This window comes from Bos javanicus, chromosome 13 (assembly GCF_032452875.1).
Source record: "Bos javanicus breed banteng chromosome 13, ARS-OSU_banteng_1.0, whole genome shotgun sequence".
NCBI classification, from domain to species: domain Eukaryota; kingdom Metazoa; phylum Chordata; class Mammalia; order Artiodactyla; family Bovidae; genus Bos; species Bos javanicus.
Window position 1 is genome coordinate 57404138 of NC_083880.1, and position 16347 is coordinate 57420484.

General features: G+C 49.3%; 1 protein-coding gene across 3 annotated transcripts; it reads right to left on the reverse strand.

Moving 5' to 3' along the window:
- Positions 1 to 2876: 2876 nt before the first annotated feature.
- TUBB1 (tubulin beta 1 class VI) lies at positions 2877 to 15444 on the reverse strand. 3 transcript variants are annotated; one of them, XM_061437023.1, is made up of 7 exons: positions 15343 to 15444; positions 14733 to 14925; positions 13363 to 13503; positions 7921 to 13057; positions 4998 to 5106; positions 4225 to 4335; positions 2877 to 4087 (listed from the first exon to the last, which is right to left on the reverse strand). In XM_061437023.1, the coding sequence occupies exons 4-7, from the start codon at positions 7975 to 7977 to the stop codon at positions 3012 to 3014; spliced, it is 1353 nt and encodes a 450-aa protein (XP_061293007.1). In that variant the 5' UTR covers positions 7978 to 13057; positions 13363 to 13503; positions 14733 to 14925; positions 15343 to 15444; the 3' UTR covers positions 2877 to 3011. The 3 variants fall into 3 exon arrangements, with proteins under 3 accessions (XP_061293007.1, XP_061293008.1, XP_061293005.1); XM_061437024.1 differs by lacking the exons at positions 14733 to 14925; positions 15343 to 15444 and adding an exon at positions 14193 to 14593; XM_061437021.1 differs by lacking the exons at positions 7921 to 13057; positions 13363 to 13503; positions 14733 to 14925; positions 15343 to 15444 and having other exon boundaries at positions 4998 to 7905.
- Positions 15445 to 16347: the final 903 nt, after the last annotated feature.

Sequence of the window (16347 nt, forward strand, 5' to 3'; positions counted from 1 at the left end):
CCCCTCAGTTGTCATGCTTCAGTCCCCACAATTAAGGTACCAGGAGGCATCTTTCATTACTGGGACAGAAACAAATGACTCACAAGGCCATGGGGCCTCTGATACCAGACGAATAAAGTAACTGATAGGCAAAGGGCTGAATCATTTCCAGCCAAGTTAATTAGAGATAAGTCATTTTATTCAGGAGGCAGATGGAATAATTAGAGTCGAGACTTAGGGACAGGCCTTGTGATAAGGAAAGGATTAAAGTTAACTGAGTAAAGGACAGATTCACTGCTCAGTAGAGATTCTGTGCGGTTCTTTCTCCATGATTAAAAAAATCCTGAACTGTTACCATGAGGCCTTGCGTCACGCCCCACTGGGTAGCTGGCAGGACCACTGTGTCCAGAATACCAGGGGGCCTGGTCAGATCAAGTTGTGGGTATTTCACTAACCACCTGCGTGACTTGTGAGGGATTCAGTCTCCTCATTCAAACAAGGTTCTTGTGTGTGAAGTGAAGGAATCAAACATGCTCTAAAATCCTGAGTCTACCATCTCGGTCTTGGAGAGACCAATGTTGCTGTAACCACTGTACAGCTAAAGGAAGAGGCCTTTCAAAATTGGGACAGATTTCTTTTGGTTTTAGTGTGTGTTGCTTTTTTTTTTTTTTTAATCTATATCTACTTAGCTCAGCTGATAAAGAAACTGCCTGCAGTGCAGGAGACCCCAGTTCAATTCCTGGGATGAGAAGATCCCCTGGAGAATAGATAGGCTACTGCACTGCAGTATTCTTAGACTTCCCTGGTGGCTCAGCTGGTAAAGAATCTGCCTGCAATAGGAGAGACCTGGGCTTGATCCCTGGGTTGGGAAGATCCCCTGGAGAAGGGAACAGCTACCCACTCCAGTATTCTGGCCTGGAAAATTCCATAGACATGGGGTCGCAAAGAGTCAGAAGTGAAAGTGAGCAACTTTCACTTCACCAGACAAGAGTAGGATAGTGAGATGCATTTTGAAATATTTTTAACTACTCAACATTAATAAGTCTGGGCAGTTAGGCTCCCAGAAAAGGAATTTACTTAGTCTGAAATAAAGCAATTTAGCCATTTAAAATTGAATTTCTTTGTACTTTAATGATTACTATTGAGCAAACAAAAATCTTTACAGTAATATAAATCAGCAGGGTTTTTGTTGGTGTTTTTTAAACTTTAGATCTGTATCCTTTTCTGCATCTATTTAATTGCCTTTTTAGATTTGAGAAAGTGAAAAAAGTGCCAGAGGAAGCATGCGTATAAATTCTTATGTAATCACAGGTTATGTTTCTTTTTAGCATCTAAAGAAGTTATGAACTCTAAGTAATTCAGGTGCAGTTTCTTATTAAATCTGCTTTCGGTTTTAGTGCTTTTTGAACCACAAGTAGAAAGTGTTTAAAACTTTATTTTTTTTAATTCTGTAGATAAAAGGCATGTCACAATACAAACATCGAGAGAATTTTTCTCTTGGTGCATATTTTGGTTATTTCCTCGTGATACGCACGTGAAGAGAGTGAAGTTTCTCAAAATGAGCTACTATCACCCACCCACTGGCTGCCCTATTACTGCAGGTTACAAAGCAAGTAGGAGATGAAAACCCAGTTGCCTGCAAGTAGATAGTTCCTCCCATCACTGGCTGCCCATGGATCCAATTGGATAACTCTGTGGTAATTCTAGAAAGCCATTAAAACCTTTCATGGATGGGATGGCAGTGCAATATGTCAGAAATAGGTAAACTGTAATTAAGAAGTTATGGATGATTTGATTACGCTCTTGTGTATTTGGTCCGTTGTAATGTGAACAGATTAAAATCGTGTAATGGCTAAAGCTGTGTCATCATGCAAACATTTATGGCAACTTCTGCAAATTAATTTGAACTGTAAAAGTTCCCTAATGAGACAGTGTCCTCCATAACCTCGAAGGACACTACAGCCACCGCTGCTTAATTCCTCCATTTCAGTGGTCGCTGGGCCTGCATGTGCCCTCTAAAGAGCAGGGTGGCTGCAAAGCCCCTTCAGGAGGGTTTCTGCATTCAAGTGAAAAGGGCATTTCAAAATAGCCTTTACAAGAAGAACCAAAGATGATGAATGAATTCCCAGAATTAAACATTAATAAGAAACTTTAAAGTATCTACATATATGTTAAGAGCTAGTTATACAGGGCACTTCCTGGTGGACCAGTGGTTAAGACTCTGAGCTCTCAGTGCAAGGCATGCAGGTTCAGTTCCTGGACTGGGAACTAAAGAGCGCACATGCTGCACAGCACAGCCAATTTAAAAATATTTTTAAAAGGTGGCTATTCAGACATAAAGATCAGAAGACTGGAGTTGTCATTTTGTGGGGCTTTTTGCCTGGGTATTTTTTCGGGAAGGACTCCCACTTTCCTTTCCTCCCTTTTCCTTTTTGCAGTTGGTACGCTGAAGTGTACACACAATCTCCACAATTTACTAGTGGTCACTGACTCCTGTTTTCCTGTGTGGCTCCCAAACATCAAGCAGTCACCTGACTTTCCTGGAGGTCAGCAGATGTGAACAAGTGGGCAGCAGGCCATGCATTGAGAGAGAACCTACAGTGAGAGCCTTAACAGTCCCAAGATCCCAACAAGTACAGATCCCCAGGCACTTACCAGGGTAGCTGATGCCTATACAACTTAACCTCGCCTGCAGGGGTTCCCCCACCCCATCCACACAGTCCATCTCCACACATAGCAAACAGCCAAATCAAATCTTTAAACAAAGGGAGCACTTTACAGTTAATTCACCTGCCTACTAAAAAGAATAAAATCAAGCTTGTGCATAGAATACCACACTCTTCAAGACCCTAGTGCCTGTCAGTACTTCCCCCCCACCCCCCCTCCGAAATCCCCCATCAAAGCTAAGGCTGAGTGGCTGCAGGTGGGTCTCTGTGTCGCAGTACAGAATCGGCCTGCCTTCCCAGGGGTGACTTGCTCATCCTAATAGAAAGCGCTCCGGAAGAGCCAGCCTCAGGCAGGGCCTCTCGCAGTTAATGTTCCTTATCTGCCGGTTCCACTTCTGCTTCCCCCCCGATCTCCTCCTCTTCCACATCTGCTCTGGCATCTTGAAACTGTTGGTATTCGGACACCAAATCCTGGATGTTACTCTCAGCTTCAGTAAACTCGTTGATGTCCATCCCCTCACCGGTGTACCAGTGCACGAAGGCCTTCCTCTTGAACATGGCCGAGAAATGCTCGGAAATCCTGCCGAACAGCTCCTGGATGGCTGTGTTGTTGCCGATGAAGGTGGCCGCCATGCTCAGCCCCCGGGGCGGGATGTCGCACACGGCCACCTTGACGTTGTTGGGGATCCACTCCACGAAACAGCTGCTGTTCCTGGTCTGCACGTTGAGCAGCTGCTCGTCCACCTCCTTCGTGGACATCCGGCCCCGGAAGATGCAGGCCACGGTGAGGTAGCGGCCGCGGCGGGGGTCGCAGGCAGCCATGGTGTTGCGGGCGTCAAACATCTGCTGGGTGAGCTCGGCCACGGTTAGCGCGCGGTACTGCTGGCTGCCCTGGGCCGTGAGCGGCGCGAAGCCGGGCATGAAGAAGTGCAGGCGCGGGAAGGGCACCATGTTCACGGCCAGCTTACGCAGGTCAGCATTGAGCTGGCCCGGGAAGCGCAGAGAGGTAGTGATGCCGCTCATGGTGAGGGACACCAGGTGGTTGAGGTCCCCGTAGGTGGGCGTGCTGAGCCGCAGCGTGCGGAAGCAGATGTCGTAGAGCGCCTCGTTGTCGATGCAGAAGCAGGCGTCAGAGTTGAGCACAAGCTGGTGCAGCGCCAGCACGGCATTGTAGGGCTCCACCACAGTGTCCGACACCTTTGGTGAGGGCATCACGCTGAACGAGTTCAGGATGCGGTCGGGGTACTCCTCGCGGATCTTGCCCAGCAGCAGTGTGCCCATCCCTGACCCCGTGCCCCCACCCAGCGAATGCACTAGCTGGAAGCCCTGCAGGCAGTCGCAGCCCTCGGCCTCGGTGCGCACTGCGTCCAGCACTCTGTCCACCAGCTCGGCGCCCTCTGTGTAGTAGCCCTTCGCCCAGTTGTTACCGGCCCCAGAGTTACCTGTGGGCACAGGGGACTCGGTCACACCCCTCTCCACCCCCACCCCCCCCAGGACCGGGCATGGGGGCTGGGGAGGATGCACACCTCCAGGAGGCACTCTTGCTCTCTCCCCGGTGGAACCTTCCAGAAAAACCTACCGTGGACAAAGCTGTCCGGTTGGAAGAGGGCCCCCACTCGGCTGGATCGGATGCTGTCCATGGTCCCGGGTTCCAGATCCACCAAGACTGCTCGGGGCACATACTTCTTACCTGCATAGAAAGATATGAAGTTAGCAAACTTCTAACTTATTTTTCTGAAGGTTCATGTTTCATCAAAGTAGAACCTGGGTGAGGGGGAGAAGTCCTTCTAGAAAGTGTCTTGGGTAGATAGACTGGCAGTGATAGCTTGGACCCCGACAACAATCACAGAAATCTGTAAAAAGCTTCAGAAATCACTTCTTCCACCATTGTCCATTTTGTTTGTTCTCTTGCCAGTGATGAGGATTTTGTTCCTATTGGAACTGACTCTACTTTGTATTTAAAAACCAGAAAGGGAAAGTTCTCTGGCTGTGCAGTGGTTAGGACTCTGCAGTCTCACTGCCCAGGGCCCAGGTTCAATCCCTGGACCGGAAACTGAGATCCCACAAGCCACATAGCATGGCAAAAAATAATAATAATAATAATAATTAAAAAATAAAAACCAGAAAAGGAAGATAAGGGAAAAAATAAAATAATAAAAACCAGAAAGGAAGGTCAGGGTCTAAACAGTCTGTGTTGGCAGTGTGGCCCTCCAGTGACCAGAGACAGCCTTGCCAGGGCTACCCTTTGTAGCTCTCAGAACATCACCCGCCTGTCCCTCTGGTCTCGCAGGCCCTCCTGTCTCTGCTGTGTCCCCGGGGCTGGTGACCGAGGCCAACAGTGCGGCGTCCTACCATGGGCCTCATTGTAGTACACGCTGATCCTCTCCAGCTGCAGAGCGCTGTCCCCGCAGTAGCTCCCGGCCCAGTCTATCCCATGCTCCTCTCCAATCACCTCCCAGAACTGAAAGCAGAAGGAGAGAAGTTCAGTGTGCAGAGGGATCCTGCTGAAGGCCACGTTGGAGCCGGCAGATTGAGCAGAAAGACAGGAAGCAAGGGCTCTGGGTCCGCTTTCCTCCCTGAGATTTATCTTTGGGGCCCTTTTCCCACCTGCCCGCCCTTTCCTAAATTTATGCTTTGTCCCTGCTGCTAGCCATGAAGATGAAGACTGCATTTTATATCCACCTGAAATGCTTCAATACAACACATAAAATGTCAAATTGGATTTCGTTTTTGTGAAATTCAGGCCCTTGTATACATTAATGCTGTTCTTTTAGAATTTCACATCAGACAGTGTATCTCTACACTTGCATCCTTACAATGCATCCAGATAGCAGAGTATAGATCCCATTAAATGAAAATAAACTGAATTCTTATCTGACTGCACGATAACATCTCATTCCACTTTGCGGATTTATTTTCATGCAGTTTTTCCCAAAAGCCCATCACGAGGACACCTATGCATGCTTTTAAACAGCGTGCATTTTGGATGATCAGATATGACCTCAATTCAAAATTATGCATAGCCATTTTCTGGTAACTATTTGAAACATATTATACCTTCAGTCACATACACATATTATTTATATAGATATGTGCCAGGCTTTTATGGATACAGTTACTGAAATGGCCCCTTTTCATTACCCTGGAGAAGCACAAATATACATGAAAATGTATTTGTTTATGTTCAATCCCCAAGGCTGTTTTTCTAACCACATTTATGAATGATAGCTCTGCTTAGCCTTGATCTTATTAATATAAGACTCTGTTTTATAGTAAATTATCAGCAGAAAAAAAAGAAAGTCCTCTGAAACCACAAATTAAATGTCTTGTTTATACTTATGGATGATTAACATTGCTGTATGGCAGAAACCAACACAACACTGTAAAGCAATTATCCTCCAATTAAAAGTTTTTTTAAATACCAAAAAATAAAATCAGGAGTGAGACTAAAAAAAAATATGGCTTAAAAGTTCTTATGGCCCCAAATAATAAGTTTTTGCTGGGTCTTTAACCATTAGGCAGCACATTTCTGGACCCAGAGCTGAGACCCTGCCTAGACCCTGCACTCCCTGCCTGGATCCTATCTTCACCTTATCTTCCAAATTCAGAGCAGTAAGGGCCCATGCCTCCCTTCTCTGTGTGTTTTAATTTTGAACGTCTTATCACTCCATCAAGGAAGGATGACATCTTCCTTGTAAGCGGTCATTTTCTTTGCCCCGGGTTTTAAACACCTGTATTAAAAGACTTTCATTTTTTCCATAGCTGCGTTAGTTACAGTAGCCAAAATTTGGAAACAATCCAGCTGCCCATGGACAGATGACTGAATAAACAAACGTGATCTATCTATACAGCTGGATTGTTATTCAGCCTTAAAAAGGAAGGAAATTCTGACATGTGCTACAACAGGGATGGACCCTGAGGACACTATGCTATGTGAAACAGGCCACTCACAAAAGGCCAAATACTGTTATATGTTCATGAAATTCATAGAGACAGAAAGTAGAATAGCAGGTGCCAGGAGCAGGGGAGAGGAATGGGGAGGCAGTGTTTAATGGTGTGCACCAAGTTTCAGTTTTTCAAGAAAAAAGGATTTTAAATTCAGTTTATCAAGAAAAGCATTTTGGAGATTGGAGACATGACAGTGTGAATGTACTTAACACTACTGAAGTAGATACTTAAACATGGTTACAGATGGTAAATTTTACATCATCTTATCACATATAAACTTTCAAGTTGTAATGCAATAAAGTTTTTAATGTAATTCATACTAGTAGAAGTAATTTCAAAATAGTAAAGAGAATAATCAGACAGCTGTTTCATAGTAGAACCAATCACTCTAAAATTAGAGTTGAAGAGGGCTGCCCTGGCGGTCCAGTGGTTAAGAATCCACCTTGAAATGCAAGGAACACCGACTCGATCCCTAGTCTGAGAGGATCCCACATCCCATGGAGCAACTAAGCCTGTGAGCCACAACTACTGAAGCCCAGGCTCCCAAGAGCCCATCCTCTGAAACGAGAGAAGCCACTGCAATGAGAAGCTTCCCCCATCCAGCCCTACTGCAATGAAGAGTGGCCACTGCTGCATACAACTAGAGAAAACCCATGTGCAGCAGCAAAGACCCACCACAGCCAAAAATAAATAAATAAATCTTTAAAAAAATAAATTTTTAAAACTTAGACTTGGAGGTATTGGGCTCTGGTATCTGTTTTTTAGCATTGGTCAATAGAACCAAGTACTTTTTAGAAAAATGTGATGGAGGAGGAGAAAAACTTATATCACAAAGGATATATTTTAATTATTTCTGCTGCTGAACCCAAAAAATTTTAGGTTTACCACTTTGATTTTTGGTTGCATTCAAAATAAAATAGTAGTTGATCTTTTTAAACTGGAACATAAATACAGGAGGGGAGGGAAAGCTATCTTAGTGATACAGTGGAAAAATTTTCCCAAGAAATTTTGGAAAACTATTTTGAGACAAAATTACTGGTTTTAGATATGAACGCAGAGGTGATCAAAGTAAAAACGATTGACAGGTGTTTTATACACACAGAACTGTCCACAGAATTAACAGGAGTTAGATTTACCCTTTAAGCCTTTTCCTATGCCCTCAGTCTCTTTAACCACTAAAGGCGTCGTTTGACATCAGTAAGTCAGACACTGGACAAGTGCATGGATCTGCTGGGCTCAGGTCCTCCCTGCTACCTTAGGGGCTTTTCTGAGCTGGCTATGCTATGGATCATGGACAGGCCAACACTAGTAACTGGACATTCCTTACCTTGGCTCCAATCTGGTTGCCACACTGGCCAATCTGGATGTGTACAATCTCACGCATCCTTGCTCTGCACCCAAGGATCAGACCTGCCTGGAGCGAGTCCCCAGTCTGGGAGAGCTGCTGGTCACCGCCACAAGCCTTACACAACTCTGGTCATCGCAGTGACAGGACCCACTGACCAGGCTGCCTCCCGCAGTGACCCAAGGGTGTGTCCAGCCTGGAGGCCCAGCCCCTGCCCCTCTCTGCTCTGTCATCCTTGTGAAGGGGGAGTTCTTCCTCTCCCAACACGGAATATTGCCCGATCATTTCCTAGAGTTCAAGACCAAAGGCTGCTGTTGTGTGCGCTGCCTACAAGACTGGCACCAGGCCTCGGCATTGCATGGTAGACTCTGGGCACCAGCACTAGCTCTGGGTCCCCAGTTGGTCAGACTCCTGGCTCACTGGGGCGACCAGGACCACCTCCAGAGACCTTTCCCACCCAAGCCAGTTGTATTATTAGAAATCCATTTGTCTAAATGCATTGCATGACAGATGAGTCCACAAATTCCAGAGTATGAAGTGGCTTCACTACAGCCATACATACAACCAATTAGACATCGCCCCATCCTCCCTCTAGACTTGCCATGGCTCCCTCGTCTTCAGCTGTGCTTTTTCTAAAAGCCACTGATGGCGCTGAGGTGGAACATAGATGGACAGTTCTTATTTTTATGTTGCATATTCTAATGTTAATAGAAAAAAAAAACTTGCTAAGTCATTCAGTCGTGTCCAATTCTTTGCAACGCTATGGACTGTAGGCCACCAGGATCCTCTGTCCATGACGATTCTCCAGGCAAGAATACTGGAGTGGGTTGCCATGCCCTTCTCCAGGGGATTTTCCCGACCCAGGGATCGAACCTAGTCTCTTATGTCTCCAAAGGTTCTTTACCACTAGCGCCACCTGGGAAGCCCAATAGTAGAATGATAATAAGAGAAAGTTTGCTTTTTCAGCTTGGCCAAATTTGTATGGGTGACATGTTCTTGGGAGTTTGGGAAACCAGAATGGAGACATAAGATCTAAACTCTCCAGCTTGCCATCAAGGCCTTTGCTAACCTGGCTCCAGGCTTCCATCTCAGCATCCCCTCGAGACTTTGGTCTTGCATGGTCAGGGTTCTGGAATATTCCCTCCTCCACACTGGGCCTTGGGGTTTTCAACCCACGACTGCTGTCTCCCAGCACATTGTTCATACTGGCGGTCACTCGCCCCTCCCTGACATGAAAAGGCCCCCTTTAACATAAAAGCCTGTGACTGCCCCACCCACCTTTCTGCCCAGGACACAGCCTGGCTGTCCCTTTGCACCGCCCCCCCAACTCTGCTCTGTTGCCCCTTTGCTCTCGTCATGGGGGTCTCACTGACTTTGGTTCCTTTACCAAACGATGAAGTCCCTCAGACCCAGAGTCCCAGCCACGTTTCCCTGACACCCAGTGAGGGCCAGCCACACAGGAGATGCTCAGCCCCATGTTCCCAGCAAACGAGGCTCACCATCAGCCCCCTGCCTATCACCTCTCACCCTGCAAGCCCCAGCCTGACCATCAGCTCCTAAACCACATGCCTTCCTACACATTGGGAAACCCCAATGTGAGGTCAGTGACATGAGCAGGGAAGTTATCCCCAGTGGACTTTCTGGGAAAAATAGTCTCCTGTCCTCCCAGGAGGAGTTCAACCACAGAGCGAAGAGCTGAGGCAAACGCTGGGAGGGAAACCCACAGGTAGGGAAGAAGGACTTTGTCCCATGGTGCCTGCCGCAGGCCCACTCCTGTCTGTTGTCCGGTGATCTCACACATCACGTGCAGACTAAAAGCTCCATGACCCTCGGTCAGGTCCTGGACCAGGGAAGAGTTGCTGTAAGGGACACGAAGGAGACACCTGTGGATGTTTGAGCACAGACTGTGTAGATAGGATAATAACATTGCAGCCACCTTCTATTTCCTGAACTTGATCTTGGCCTGGGGACTACGCACATGCAAGCCCTTATTTTCAGTAGACACTTTGAGGTATTCAAGGTCACCACGCAACTTTCTCTGAAACAGCAGGGCAACAATGACTGAGTAACACTTGGAGAGAGAGGTTAAGCAAACTGGGACGTGTTAAGAGTTAGTGAATCTTTCCAAACTTAGAAATGAGGACTCTTGAGACATGTCTCTTAGTTTGGAAAGTTCTTCCTGCTCCAAGTTGAATGACCACTTCATTCACACCTGCGTCGGCTCCAGACTTGGCTGCCCCCAAGGTAGAGAGGAGACAGTGTAAATCCAAGAGAAGAAATATGCATGTGCTTAGCAGTATTTTTCACAAAGTAAAAAATATACAGCAGGGAGGGATAAATTCAGAAGTTGAGTCTTCCTTTTTTTTTGGCTGTGCTGTGTCTTAGTTGCCGCATATGAGATTTATTTCCCTGAGCAGAGAGTGAACTCAGGTCCCCCTGCACTGGGAGAGTGGAGTCTTAGCCACTGGACCACCAGGAAAGTCCCAGGGGGTTGGGATTAACAGATAAACACTACTGTATATAAAGTAAATAACCAAAAGGACCTACTGCACAGCACAGGGGACTCTACCCAATAGTTTGTAATAACCTTTATGGGAAAATAATCTGAAAAAGAATAGATATTTATTAAAAAAATAAAGAATCACTGTGCTAAACACCTGAAACTAACAAAATATAGTTAAATATATATTAAGAAATATATATACACACACACACACAGAATGAGCCTTTCAGCTCCCATGGAGGTCACCCCACTCCCCTTTACTCCTTCCTCTTCCCTCGGTGCTCCCACCTGCCCTCCCCATCCTCCCCCGGCCTGGCAGGCCCCTGCGTCTCTGAGGCTGGAGCAGGAGACAGACCCTGGGGGGTCAGGGACACCCCCCATTCCGGTGGCCCCAGAGCTTTGGTGGCAGTTTCCAACGCTCAGCCTTGTTTGCTCATCACTTATATTCCTGCCTTATCTCCCCAACAGCCTGAGAGTTGCTGCATCGCTTCACCTTCGAGTCCCCAAAGTGCCTCAGTCAATGTTTGCTGAGTGCAGACCAACAGCTGGGCGAGGGTGAGCAGCCCCACTCAGAAGGGCAAGCTTCCCCACAGCCAATAATGTGTTTATTCAGCAGTGTGTTCTAACGGGTGGGGTGGGACTCTCTCCTCCTTCCCTAGGAGGTGATCCAGGCTGACCGTGTGAACGGTTCTGGGGAACAGGGACGGTACGTGGAGTCAGCACAGACCTACTTTGGAAAGTTACAGGAGGCGGAGGGGGGCAGAGCTGCTGGGAGGGTCTGGGGGTGTCCTCCACCTGCGTATTCACTCTATGTCAGAGGAATGCAGTCCAGCAAGCTGGGCGCCCCCAGCCTCCACCCTGGAGCACCCTCCTTGGGTCACCTGAGTTTGTCAGAATTCCAGATGAGTGCTTAAAAGGTTTTTCTGTTAATGGTGGCAAAAAGGGGGAAGAAGAGGAACCCTGTTTGCTCTGATTCCGGTGGGGCCAGCGGTGTTTACTCAGCCTGGGCGGCATGAGCTGTCAGGGGTGGGGGGTAGTTGGGGGGGGCGGATGCCAGGCAGGGAGGCTGGGATTGGGGGCCTACCTCCCTCAAACCTGGAAAGCCCAATAGTGGTCCCAAGGCCTAAGTCTGCGGTAAGAACTGAGCAGCCCTCAACCATTGCACAGGCAGTGTTTTTCGAGTCAGCTTCACATGATGGAAGGCAGCGATGCAACTGACTGTGTAGACGCCACTGTCTCCCGGGCCTGCGTCCTGAGCGCCTACTGTGTGTCTGGCCTGAGCTGCTGAGGGCACAGGAGTTAGCATGTTGGGGAGCACCAAGAGGCAGGACACGCAGTGGGGCTAACACCAGCCCGTCTCTGCCCCTTTGTCCTTATTTATGAAGGTACCTGCTCCCCTGGGGAACACGCAGCCCTCTGGCTGCCGGGTCATCGAGAGCCAGTGAGGCGGTGGAGACACAGTGGCTTTCTCAGGCCCCTGGGAGTGCCCCCTTCCTGACTCACAGGTGAACAGGCCCCCCTGGGTGACCAAAGGTCTGCACTTCTGCCAGGCAGAAGGTGACCCCTTGCCCTGAAGCACAGCAAGGGATTTAAAGCGACCATCCGTGATGAGTGACAAAGCCATCTTCTCCCCCAAGAAGGGCTGTGACAAAGGCAGGTGACAGTGATAGGCCCTGAACTGAGCTCCGGGGGGCAGAGGGCAGGCGTCCCCTGCACGCCGGGGGCGACCCCACACACCCGAGGACCCTGGAGATGATTAAGCACCCTCAGGCCAGCCCTTCGTTGTGAGGAACAGCCCTCGACAAGATGCTGTGGCAGAAAGCCCCTTCCTGGATGACACTCGGGTCTATTATGGGAACAGGACCAAGATGATAAGGAAAACCAGTGTCATCAAGAAACCCCACATCAGCTGCTCCCAGACTTCCTGCAGAGGTGACTCCAGTGGTCAGACTGAGCTCTTCGCATCCTCCACTTGGCAAACGAACTTCAAGTAGGAGAAAAACAAAGTTCTCAGAGAATTCATTGATTTCATCCGCCCTGAGCTTCCACTTCTGAGCACATCAAAGTTCCTTGCATAACTTAGAGAAGACTGGTGAATTACAATGTTTGCTTCTGATTCACAGGCAGAAAAATTTCCAAATGTCTTAGTAAGAAAATGACATCTGAGGGGCCATTAGGAGTGACTCAGCGGATGTGGGCAGATCATCAGATGAACTGAGTTCCACTTGCTTGTACTCTCTTCCTCGTGCATTCTCCTACTGTAAAAGAAAGTTCTGGGAGAATGAATAAGTAACTGCAAGAAGAGAATAAATAACCAAGAAACTAGTTACTGTTTTTCTTTAAGCCAGGCTGCCCAGCTCCACGGAAGAGTTTGAGACCTTCTCTCCCTTGGGTGCCCCACGCCAATGGCTCCCCATCCCTCTCCAGCCTCAAGTCCAAAGTGGGGATGACATGCCATCTCTTAGGTACATTGAGAATCAGCGTCCTGGGCTGTGGCACCTCTTATTTGCAGGAGGAAACACACACACGCTTCCCGTGAGCCATCATGATTCTGAGGTGTATGGAAACATTAACCTTCTCGTTCATATCTCTCCCATCTCCCAAGGTGTGCAGCTCCTGATAAGCCATGTTCAGTGGCAGAAAGAGAGATAAGCACAACACAGATGAAATCAAACAAAAATATATATTTCCTCAAGCCCAGTGTTTGTCAAGCAACCTCCGCTGTACAAGCCTCAGAAATCTATTTGTTTAGCCAACAAATGTTGGCTGAATACTCTTTGAGGAACTCAGAAGAGCTTGAAGGACCTCAGAAATGTGGGAAATGTGGTTCCTGCCCTCCAGGGAGGAGAGACTCATGTGCCAAACCTCCCTTCCGTGCCCTTTACCAAGTGCTCTGCCACCATCTCTCTTGCTGCACCCACCTCCAGTCAAAGGTCCGTAGAGTCAAAGCTGTGGTTTTCCAGTAGTCATGTACCGATATCACAGTTGAACCATAAAGAAGGCTGAGTGCCAAAGAGTTGATGCTTTAGAGTTGTGGTGCTGGAGAAGACTCTTCAGAGTCCCTTGGACAGAAAGGAGATCAAACCAGTCAGCCCTAAAGGAAATGAACCCTGAATATTCGTTGGAAGGACTGATGCTGAAGCTCCAATACTTTGGCTACCTGATGCGAAGGGCCAACTCATTGGAAAAACCCCGGATGCTGGAAAAGATTGAGGGCAGGAGGGGAAGTGGGGTGTGGACAGAGGATGAGATGGTCAGAAGGCATCACCGACTCAATGGACGTGAATCTGAGCAAGTTCCTGGAGATAGTGAAGGACAGAGGAGCCTGGTGTGCTGCAGTCCATGGAGTCACAAAGAGTCGGACACAACTTAGTGACTGAACAAGTCAGGGGATGATTCTTTCATTTGGCGGAAGAGACTGAAGCTCAGAGAGGGACCTGACTGGTTGACACATGTCCCAGGATGACACGGCAGAACCAGAGATGGTTCTAAAAAGATGATTCCGGGTGTGGAGAGGCAGGTCGGCCAGACAGCCTTTAGCCAGGCCTCCTCCTCACCTCTGGTCCATAACTGGGTCCTGCCAGCGCTGCCACCCATCTCAGCATCTCTCCAGCAGAATCAGTGACCCACCAGCAGCAGCAGCAGCTCTCCTGCCCACAACCGCAATAGCCTCTAACTGACCACCACCCCCCAGCCTTCCATCCTACCATCCTTCCTCCCAGAGGGAACTCATAGAGCATAAAGACCTCACCACTGCTCCCCAGGAAACCAGCAGCCACCAGGGTAAAACCACCCCTCTCACCGCAGCTGATACATTGTTCCGATTGATGGGGAAACCCCTGGGGTGGGTGGGGAGCAGGGAGGGAGCCAAAGGAGGCGGAGACACAGGCCTGACCCAGGGAGGGAGGGACAAGGGAGGGCTGGGTGGGACCTGGTGGCGGAGGAGGAGCCTTGCACTTGAGGACAGTGGCCTTTGGGAAGCAGGAAGCTGGCCTTAGATCCCAGAGCAGGGCAGCTGAGAGGTGCGTTTACACCCAGGGACCTTGCCCAGCTCCTTCTTCTCCAGCCATCTCTGAGGCCACTTGGTCACACCTACCCAGAGTGTCCGCCTTTCAAGGTCCTTGCACATGCTTGAAAAGTCCAGCACTTTCCATCAGCTGCGTCCTCATCAGTCAACCCCAACTCGCAGGATGGCTAAGAGAACCACCCCGGAGCAAACTCCCAGAGGCCCCGTCTCTGGATCCAGCTCTTTCTACTTGGACACTCTTCCTGTTTCCACATGGCCCCTTACCAGAATGTTCACTCCTGGCAGGTGGGGACTGACACTCCTGTGTCCCCAGGGCTGGGACAATGACGTGGCACATCCTAGGTTCTCGGAATGCTTGCCAACTTCCCTTCTGGGTCCCAGAAGACTGGATCCAGTGAACGAGGCAGGCCACGCTCCAAGGGCTCCTGGGCAGGCTCCTGGGTGGGCCTGATGGGACCTGCTGAGTGGACGGTGGGAGGCATGCTCTGAAGGTGAGACTGACAGGCCAGTCTCACAAATGTGACCCCCAGGAGGCGAGTCCCCTCCCAAGCCAGCCTGTGTGACCAGCAGAGGGTGTGGTGGCAATGGCTTTTGGGGACCACATTCACAGCACAGGGTCAGCGTGAACATCTAACCGAGTGACTGTGTGGACAGAGGAGCAGCTGCCGAGGGACCCATGTTGCCCACGAGCCAGACATGCCTCCCAGCACACCAGCACCCATCACAATAAAGGCAGTATCCAAGACCTGGCTCAGCCCAGGGAGGTGAGAGAATAGGAAGTGTCTTCCGTCTGCCGGTGGAGGGCAGGCAGCGTGGCATGAGCCAAGAAGGAGGAGAGGGCTCGGAGGCAAGTCCACAGTAAATGAAAACTCACCTGTGTTCTCCTTGTGCAAGTGGGGAGGCTGGGTCAGCCCCAGCCTGGCTGTAAAGTGTGAGAGATTTCTTTATCAGGACGAGGGGACAAGTCAGTCTTATTTTTAGAAATGAATAGGCTTTTGTGTCATGGCCTTGCATCACGTGTTTGCCAGGAAACTTTATGGGGCAATAAAAAAGGAGAACATCCCAGATTCAAACCTGCCACCCATGAACCTCAGTCTGAGTATAAGTCTCTCGTCCTCACTGGAGCCTCAGTCTCCCCACCTGTAAAATGGGTGACAGCATTGGATTCCCACCTCACAGGCTTGTGCCAAGGATCAAAGGAGAGAAGACTTGCCCAGACAGGAGTTGTCTAGGCTGACTTTGTATCTGCCTTCGGGCACGGCTGAGCGGCAGGGAGGAATCAGTTACTCAGTTACAGGCCGGCTCCCTGAGCCTCTGTCCCAGGCAGATAAGACGAGTCATTATCCACAAAACACCCTCCCAGACATGCAGAGCAGTGGCAGCGTCAGGAAGAGACAGAGCTTTCATATCCGCAGGGTCCCCAAACCTGCAACTCAGGTGTACCTGCTCTGCGGAGAGAGGAGCAGGTGGGCGGGGCAGCCAGTCCAGCAGCTCCTTCCTCTCCGCAGTCCCAGGAGGTTTTGCATTTCATCCGTGCACCTTCAGAGAGCTCCTGGAGTCAAACGCCCTCCGCTCACAGCAGTGGCCAGAGCTAGGGCCCCTCCCTCAACAGACCGCAGCCCTGAGGGACTCCCAAAGTGATGCAGCCAGCTGTCCGCAGAGCTGGGAGCCAGGCAGACGTATATCTGTGGACCAGAGCCAACTTCAGGTGGAAGAAACGGCCCAGAGGCTTGACTCCACGTGGCGTACGCACCACAGGTGCTGAAGAGGCAGAGCGGGTCACAAGAGAACTCACTTGCTTCTTCTTGCCTTGAAAGTTGTGGTTTCAAATGTCTGGCCTCCCTCCCCACTCCACCTGCTAGATTTTCCCATCATCCTC

Coding starts and splice junctions, on each gene's coding strand:
- TUBB1 (XM_061437021.1), bottom strand. CDS start 5,316: ATGCAGTCTTCATCTTCATGGCTAGCAGCAGGGACAAAGCATAAATTT. Junction 4,336..4,997: donor GTACTACAATGAGGCCCATG/GTAGGACGCCGC, acceptor CTTTCTATGCAG/GTAAGAAGTATGTGCCCCGA. Junction 4,088..4,224: donor ACCGGACAGCTTTGTCCACG/GTAGGTTTTTCT, acceptor CTGTGCCCACAG/GTAACTCTGGGGCCGGTAAC.